A 9,331-nucleotide genomic window follows, 5' to 3' on the forward strand; every position below is an offset into this window, starting at 1 on the left:
CTCAAGCGGTGGCCCGAGCAGCCCACAGGAGCAGAACTGAACATTTTTCAGGGCCCAAGGCCCAATGGTTGAGAATCACTGTCCTAACCTAAATGAACAATAAAAAAGTTTTTCTTTACTGTTATTGTTATTTATGCTGATGAGAGTAATCATTGGCAGTATTCATTATCATTTTTATCACTTTTGGGTCCCCCACAAGTTTAACTCTTCCCACCTAAGGATTCTCTGGGCGCGCCCCTGCGTGTACAACGAAACGTGAACTACTTCATGAACAATGCGGATTAATAACAGGAGAGAAAGCCTGAGGAGAGAAAGCATGTAAATATGATCCATCTCAAAGCAGCATGAGCTCCTCGAGTAAGCTCTGATCACTGCGTACGAATTAGACAGAGGGAGTGTTGTTTTTTTCTGGTTTGTTTGTTTTGTTGTTCTCTAAGCGGCACGAAACATCATGACGAGACGGAGACGCGGTGTCCTTCCGCACTGCGCGCGTCTAAAAATAAAGCTGCAGCTCACGTAAAAGCCAAACAAAACCCCAGCAACGTGCACACAAGTCCCACACGCCCCAGAACACGCTGCGTTCATCACTTGCTCGGACCCGGTTTCCCCCTCCGGAGCGCCGCGTGGTTCATTCCAGCGCCCCCGTGTCCTCAGAGCGAGGCGGCTCGCGCGCTGCGCTGCGCTGCGGTCCACACTTGAGACAAGCGCGAGCGAGCGGCCGCAACCAGCAAAGTGCATTTCGATGGAGAGGCTGAGACCGAGCACTCATCTCCTCACAGGACTATCTTGATGCTAAACTGGTAATGGGGTGAGTTGTTGTTGTTGTTGTTGTTGTTGTTGTTGTTGTTGTTGTTGGTTTCATCGTTACCCAGCGAGTTTTCTTTGTTTTGGTTTTTATCTTGCGTGCGCAAAGACGGATGTTTTCCAAAAGTGTGTTTTTGCGAGATGATGTGTAACAAGTGTCATGGTAGATTATCATCAGTAAACAGAAGCAGGTGCAGATCGAGTAGCCTCAAGGGACAAGTGATCTCCAAGGGAATGCATTAGGGTGACACTTTTCTTAATTCTCCTTTGTTTTTCCTAAATCGCACGCAGCGTGCAAGAAAAGATGTTTCAATGCATTGCAAATGTTTTTTAAACGTTCCCCACCAAAACAAACATTCTATCCTGAAGCTGCTGGGTACTCAACTGAATTGCCCCCTATTGTATTGTCTCACTGTGCTGCGCCTTATGGTTTTGATTATGTTCCATGTCAGAGGACGCAGCTTCCCTCAGCCTCAGAGGAACTCTCCTCCCAGAGAGTTGTGTAACGAACGAGCATGCAACAGTTCCAGAACGAGGAGCTTTCCACACAAAGAGAAAGTCATTCACACTCACACAGTTTTAATCAACGTGGAGACATGTCACAGGACACAACGAATGTAACCGAGATGTCCTGGTACTTTCTTCTTCACTGCAGCTGCTTTGTTGGACATTTTCACTGATAGACACAAAGCCAAGTAGAAGGCAGTTATTCACAGCGACCATGAAGGACTTTACCTTGTTTGCGAAATTCACATCATGAGCTCAGTAGAATTCAGAAGCAATCCAAGAAGAGAAGCAGAAAGAAAGAAAACTTAAGTGACACGTCAACATAGGGTTGAAATGGGCATGAAATAATTGAGATTCAAAGGATTGATGCCTGATAAGGGTGGGTTAATTGCGAACGATTTCACCTGGAATGCTAAGGTGAGCAGTTTAGAGATAATGCTAGAGAGGGTAAGACGGATTGCACATGTGCTGAGGGCAGATATACTGAACAAAGGATGTTGGAGAGAGAGAGTTGCCAGGCAGGATGAGAAGGAAAGACTCGTGTTGTAGTGAAGGAAGGGGCACGGGGAGATTGTTGGTGCAACAGAAGGGTAAACGGGGTAAAGACAAAGACGAATGGATGCGTGCGTTGCCAAATTAAAATGAAAAGTGCAAAAACTAATATTTTCACCTCGGTGACTTGTTCTGAAAAGTAAGAGCTCAGCCCTTCTCATTAGTAACGAGATGGTAATCTCACTGTGTCTCTTTTTAATTTCTCACAGCTAATTTAAACCCGCTTGCTCACATTTGACTGACCTGAAGTGACATCCACACCGCCGTGTCTGAAAATATTCAAAAGTCTAAACTAAAATGCATGCGCTCATTATCCCTTGACGTCAACGAATGTTAATGCTGAGGATCCGAGTCGCTCTGTCACTCAGCATCTCCTTCTTCACCCCTCTCCCATATGCATGTATACATTTGCATGTCTTTGCTGGTGCTGCTGCGTCACGTGTGTCTGACTGACGGCTGCATGCCTTTCCAGACACCTGGCCTGTGATATCCGCAGGGAAACTGTTGGCTTGCTTTTGCCGAATGCTGCATGTTTGATTGTCTCCCCCCTTCACGATGGTTGTCAAATTTCATGACTATTAGGACTGTTAGTGGGAACGGGGAGAAGAGGGAGAGTCTGTTGTAAAACCTTTGATGAGAGCCATAAATAGTGATGCTGAAAGACATTGTCACATGTCAACACTCCTTAATGTGATTTCACAGCAGCTGATTAATCTGACGTAGCCCCTCGTGTAATAATGCAGGTGAAAAAAGCACAAGACTCTTTAATGTATTGCTTATTGTTTTTTTTTTTACTCAAGTGGTTTTTCCAGCAAAAAAGTCAACATGAATCTGTAAATCTAAATAATGGTTTGATTCATTCATCAGATTAGCTCTTCACAGTGGAGGGATGTTGTCCGCGGTCAAACTGCTACAAGACTATGCCATTAATTATACCCTGCAAATTTAATCAAATGCAATTAGCATCAATTCCATTATAGGCATTAGATACAGTCATTACAGACACTTTGCCTCAAGACGTGCAAAAAAAAACAACCTGAATAAGTCATTCATATCCTCTCAATGTCACCAGAACAGACATGCAAAATGAATGGTTATGTTTAATATTTCAAATCGTGGGTAAAAGAGTTTGAATGCTCTGGTGAGGTGTAGAAGCAGGGTCAAGCTCAGAAGCTGTGAGCTTTACTTCTGAAATACCTGGGAGGATTATGAGACGCAGCAGTGGGTCTGTGGAAAATGCTAAACAGGAGGAGCAAAGTTGCATGTATAAAGTTTTGATTAATGATTACAATTAACATTTCATGAGATTGTTATCAGGCTCAGCTGAGTGTGTTTTCCATATCACGGTGCATAAAATCAGAAATGCCTCCAGTGACGCTGCAGGGACAATGCGACGACTTTGATTCAGATTTGTCTTTGCTATCATACCAACGTGTACTGGTCAACAAGTGAATCCCTTATATCTTCATTCAGAATTAATATAGTGGCTGAAATAATCGCCTGTATGTTTGAACTTGTAATGGACCTGGGGTCCTTCTTTAAGCTTTGTATTGTAGTTACAAGTTTCCCAGATCAATGCGAGGCTTTACAAATATTCAGCTGTCAGACGGTACAAGCAGTTGGTGATTTAAGATTCATTGTTTCTGCACTGTTGAACATTGTGTAGTGTAGACTTTGCAGTTTGCCGAACCTCTCCTGAGAATATATTGGTGGAGCTGCCACGTCAAATCTCCTCTTCCCTGAGCTTGAAATGGAAACGTTCCGATGTTAATATAGAGCGTGTTTGAGAAACAGATGCTCTCATTCATAGTAAAACTGATCCCCCTCTTTCTGCAACTACTTAAAACATATAACTCTGCAATGCTTAACAGAGGGACCTCTCCACCGGGTGCAAAAATTATATATTCCCGATTGAGTCTACAACAAAGACTTCCACTTAAAACTGTTCAATTTGTAACAGAGGCCTGACTTTGATGCAAATCAAAAGACAGAAGTGGGATGATGAAACTGAATAATTATGTTTTTTTCACTCAACTACAGATGTCCCCGAGTACTTTTTACCAGCAGATGAAATGGCACTTGAAAGTTGTAGGCAGGTTGCTTGACAGCTGAGATAAGAAACTCAAGGTTTTTCTTTTTTTTTACTATTGTGAGCAAATGACTAAACTCCCCTCTTGATGTCCATGAAGACAAAAATGGTGGTTTGAAAATCAAAATACACATTTAGTACAAAGCCAGACTATATTTTTACAATGGTTGCAGACTATAAAACACCATCTATCCAGCCAGCCATCCAGCAAGCCATCCATCCATCCATCCATCCATCCATCCATCCATCCATCTCACACCAAACCAGAGCGTGTGCGTGCATGTTTCCGCTGCACCATATAATTTTGAGTTCTCGTCTTCTTACTCCATTTCGCAGAGCGTATCAGCTGTTTGAGGAAACGGCCTCTGAATCAGTTTGGCCCCTGGCTGTGGGGCCGTGAGTGGAACACCATGACGTACCCCAACACCAGCACCCTGACGGCCAACTTCAGCGGCTACGACTCCGGGGGAAACATTTACCGCCCCTTCTCTGTCTTCAGCGTTCTCACTCTCACTTTGCTGGCGATGCTGGTCGTGGCCACGTTTGTGTGGAACCTGCTGGTGTTGGTGACCATCCTGAGGGTGAGGACTTTCCACCGAGTGCCCCACAACCTGGTGGCGTCCATGGCCATCTCCGATGTGATGGTGGCCGCTCTGGTGATGCCGCTCAGCCTGGTGCACGAGCTGAACGGCAGGTTGTGGAAACTGGGCCGCGTGCTGTGCCAGGTGTGGATCTCGTTCGACGTGCTCTGCTGCACGGCCAGCATCTGGAACGTGACCGCCATCGCACTGGACCGCTACTGGTCCATCACCAGGCACCTGGAGTACACGCTCAAGACTCGTAAAAAGATCTCCAACGTGATGATTGCCCTCACGTGGTTGCTCTCCTCCATCATCTCCCTGTCGCCGCTCTTTGGCTGGGGAGAGACGTACTCAGAGGGGATGAAGTGCCAGGTGAGCCAGGAGCCGTCCTATACCATCTTCTCCACCTTTGGAGCGTTTTACCTCCCTCTCTGTGTGGTTCTATTTGTATATTGGAAGATCTACAAGGCAGCAAAGTTCCGGATTGGCTCCCGCAAGACGAACACGATCACACCTATGGCTGAGGTGATTATTTACTTTCTTTTTTTTTATGTCCATTTTCTCGTCATTTCCCTTCATTCTTGCAAATGATGAGTACTCCTGCATCAGGTTTATGCAAATGTAGTTTGATTTGCAGTTATTGTATGTTATGGCTGATGATGAGGGAACTATAACTATCCAATGTATGAGCATGTGAACAAATTAGCCATTATGTCGCCCATCAACAGCTTGTAAATATATGAAGACAGACGAATAACAGGCTATAAATACCATTTGAAGTGTCTTTTTATAGGCAACTGTATCTTCATGGCCTTTGTGTTTATCCAAACAATGTACACATATTCAAACATGCAGATGTAAGTATTGGGAAACATTAAATAAGACGAGTTTTTCACTCTGCTCCTTTTGTAATGTACATTTATAAGTCCCCTAAAAACACACAAGTAATGGAACTATGCTACTATTAGAGCTTTTGCAGCAGGGCTTGTTCCTGTAAAAACCCTACAAAAAATAAAAAATAAATATCACTCCGCATTTAATGAGCCTAACAACCTCACAACAGGGTGTTGCGTGTTATCGCAACACGTTCTCTGGATACCCCTTTGTTATGCAAGTGTGTCATCAGTCGGCCTAAAATTAGGAGCTCGTGGTCAAGAAGGACCCATCCCTGCACAAATTAGAGCGGTGCATTATTGCTTTGATAGACATTTATGTCAAGTTTCATTACACAAGCAATCATTCTTGTAGATATAGCAATTAGCCTGAATATATTTTATTAGTGTTTCTGCTTTCTGCAGACATATTCACAGCGCAGTGTTGTACTTTACGTGCCTCATTATCTAACCGGCATCGAGCTCCGCAAAACCTGTCTACACAGAGCTACGATGATGTGAGCAGTGGCATCATCATTCAAAATAATAATACTCCTGCGCTCATTCATAAGACATTAGGCCACACATACAGCAGGTGCTATAAATAGAGAGCATCGATATGTAGTATACACATGTCCGTGGCACAGCTGCAGAAATAGCTTGACAAAAGAAAAGTTAAAGTCATTGCAACAATGCAAACTTCATGATGCTATTTGTACTTTTCACAGACTGTTGAATCTATGTTTTTAATAAATGTAGCCAGGAGTTATTCAAACTTTGCTGCACCAATTATCTGCATCGCCATGCCACACGAACTCCAATGATGAACATTTCTTTGTCTGGTTTGATTCATATTTATATTTTGCTTTTGATCAAATTCACTGCTGAGGTCTGTCTGTAGTTCGACAGAACAGGAAGCAACTTTAAGCTGTGGCTGTTTAAGAAGCAGTTAGTCCAATTCTAACTAAAGTCATGACATTAAAAAACAGGAATAAATCTTTAAAAAAAAAAAAAGTCCTGCTGCGCAATCATGAAGCAGGTTGATGGAGCCACCATGATAAGTGCAACCTTCTCGTACAAGTTTTTCAACCTTGTACAACCTTTTCAGTTTGCTCTGACATGTTTCAGTCAACCTGTGCTTGAAAGAAAGTCTCTGATGGTGATTATATGACTGACCCTGTTCTACCAGGGAATGGCACTAAGAGCTCATAACTTCCCGTGAAACACAACTTCCGCCTCGCGTTTGCACTGATTTAATGCGGGAAATTCATATTAGGTGGTTTACCTTGAAATGATTCGGACAGATGCAGGCTGAGTGTTTTCCACTTCACAAAATCTTTGAAATGAAAGTAAATCAGCTTGTGGCTGAAGCGTTTTACCTCCCAGAGGAGAGTGGTGTTCATCATCTCTTTGTCAGGAACAGCAGTGAACTATCTTGTTTATGTTTTTTTTCTTGAACCAAACAGTTTTAGACACCTCCAAGCTGAGCTTTACTCACAAAGCTGGCAGATCAGAAACCTTAGGCACTTTGCTTCAGGATCGTATTTCAAACAAACGGCAGAAAGTAATTGATCTGCTGTGTAAAGGGGGACCTGCAGTTAAGTGCCCCCTTTAGATGCAGCCCCACCAGGAAGATAATGTTGAGGTGTGTAACAGCGCTCTGCGTTTCTTCAACTCTTTCCCAACAGCAATCTGCTTTTAACTTTTAGCTTCTGCTGTAAATGGTTCACTTCATCCGCCTTCTCATTTATAGGCTCTTAGGCCCTGCAGGCCTGTCCAGATTGAACTGAATTCTCCTCCCGAGCGGACAGCTTCTTGTTTGAACGTTGCTTAAAACACAGCAGTCTGGAGTGGTAACCTGTGTCTTTTGCTTCGGACACATTTCGGAGGATGGTTTGTCCTCACAAAAGCTGTGGCCTGAGTGACTTCACCGGATAAGCAAAAAACGAGGGGAAAAATGATCCTTCAGCTGTGCTATGGGACAAATAAGAGGAGAAAGTCACAAGATAGATGTTGACATTTCCTTTTCCCAGCTGTGTGTGCATTTGTGAAATGGCACAAAATGGGCTGCTGGAAAATGCAGATTAAGACACTTCTCCAGTTCTATATACTTGTGTGTGTGTGTGTGCGTGCGCGTGTGTGTGTGTGAAATGAAAGAATAAGCTTTGGTGTGTTGATCCACCTGTTGATTTACGCTTCTTTTCAGAAGCCTATAATCCATCTTTTGTTGAGCAGCCACAAAATGTTCACTTCAGTAATTGCTTCTCGGGCTATAGTCTTCAGTATATTGCTTTTTTTGGGTCCTAGAACTAACCAGGTTAGCGCAATTGATTAATGAGTCAATCCAGAATAACCGATTTATCCTCTGACCGGCTGCCTCTCAGGTGAAAGAGGAAGCCCAGCAGCCCCAGATGGTGTTTACGGTGCGGCACGCCACTGTCACCTTCCAGACGGACGGAGACACGTGGCGCGAGCAGAAGGAGAAGAAGGCGGCGTTGATGGTAGGCATCCTGATCGGCGTGTTTGTACTGTGCTGGATTCCCTTTTTCATTACCGAGCTCATCGTCCCACTGTGCTCCTGCGACATCCCTCCTATCTGGAAGAGCATCTTCCTGTGGCTGGGTTACTCCAACTCTTTCTTCAATCCACTCATATACACTGCCTTCAACAAGAACTACAACAATGCCCTGAGGAACCTCTTCTCCCGACAGCGCTGAGCCACTCGGCGTGCTCGGCAGATCAACTACACCAGCATGCACTCCACAGTGTTACTCCTCCAGACAGAAAAGGACTGACCTGTGACTCCCACTCCATCATCCTCCAGCTGGATGATACCAACAAACTGTGTCTGAAAAAGGAAGTATTGTGTGTCAGTTTTGTTCTGATGTGTTCTGTTTATTGCCATGCTGAGGTAACTTCACAGCTGGACTGGGGATGGGCATCTGTGATTCTGTTTCCACAAAGCACAGTTGAAACAGCAGGTAAATCGATGTCCTAATGTCTTCATTTCAGGTGTATTAAGGAGAAAAGCCTGTGAAGTCCTTTATAAGCTGTTTCATCGTAGGTTGCGAAGCTGCTCGGAATCAAAACAAAAGCAAAGATTTTTATTTACTCGAAAAACTTGTTAGGACTGAACAAAATTAACCTCATAAATATTAGACCGAGAACCAACTGTGGATTCTGTGCTGAAAAAGACATTAAAATCCTCCTCGCAGATAGTATTTCAAGTATATAAAAAAAAAAAAAAAAAAAAAGGAGAGATGATGTGATTATAGAAAATATGGACTGAGACCTGAAAGCCCTCTCGGTAAAGTGTTTCGAGACCCCCACCTTTTTGCCCGGTGCGCAAAACTCCCTGGTATCACACGCAATTTATTCAAACACATTTGTACATAAATGTGCATTCTGCCCTTTGATGCTGTGCACGGGTACATGTTGCACATACGTCTTCACACTATAATGGCATTTATGAAAGCAGAGAAATAGCAGAGCAAGTCATCACTCTCCTCAGTGTTGAATAGATGCTGTGTAGAGAAGCTGCAGCCACAATCACTTGTCACTCCCCGTTACTATCCAAAAGATGTGTTGACTGGTGCAAAGCTCTTCAAGACATTATCACAATAATAGATGCTGCAGCCTCGGAATCAGTTGGAATTAAATGAAGCGATAGAAAATGCAGACTCGCCATAGTGTGGAGAAAATATAGTGCCCGGCTGATGCACCACGCCTGATTCATTACTTTACACTGCAGAGGACAAGAGAAGAAGAAACTCAAATCAACATTCAAATGTTACAGATGGGCTGAAAAAAATTAGCACATGAAAAACAAAATCATGACTCAGCTGGTCTAATTGTGTTTTCTGATACTGGATCTTTTTTGTTGTGAGTCCCTTGTGTCCTGCACACATTTGCCACTTTAAACTGAG

The 9,331-nt window shown here is 43.6% G+C and overlaps 1 protein-coding gene across 1 annotated transcript; it reads left to right on the forward strand.

The window, feature by feature from the left end:
* Positions 1 to 4,294: 4,294 nt before the first annotated feature.
* On the forward strand, positions 4,295 to 8,637 carry htr5ab (5-hydroxytryptamine (serotonin) receptor 5A-b). The gene is made up of 2 exons (XM_080489309.1): positions 4,295 to 5,058; positions 7,790 to 8,637. Exons 1-2 carry the CDS (start codon positions 4,363 to 4,365, stop codon positions 8,120 to 8,122), a joined length of 1,029 nt encoding a protein of 342 aa, XP_080345435.1. The 5' UTR covers positions 4,295 to 4,362; the 3' UTR covers positions 8,123 to 8,637.
* The last annotated feature ends 694 nt before the right edge of the window (positions 8,638 to 9,331 follow it).

This window comes from Lipophrys pholis, assembly GCF_963383615.2.
Source record: "Lipophrys pholis genome assembly, chromosome: 20".
NCBI lineage: Eukaryota > Metazoa > Chordata > Actinopteri > Blenniiformes > Blenniidae > Lipophrys > Lipophrys pholis.

Coding starts and splice junctions, on each gene's coding strand:
- htr5ab (XM_080489309.1), top strand. CDS start 4,363: ATGACGTACCCCAACACCAGCACCCTGACGGCCAACTTCAGCGGCTAC. Junction 5,059..7,789: donor CGATCACACCTATGGCTGAG/GTGATTATTTAC, acceptor GCTGCCTCTCAG/GTGAAAGAGGAAGCCCAGCA.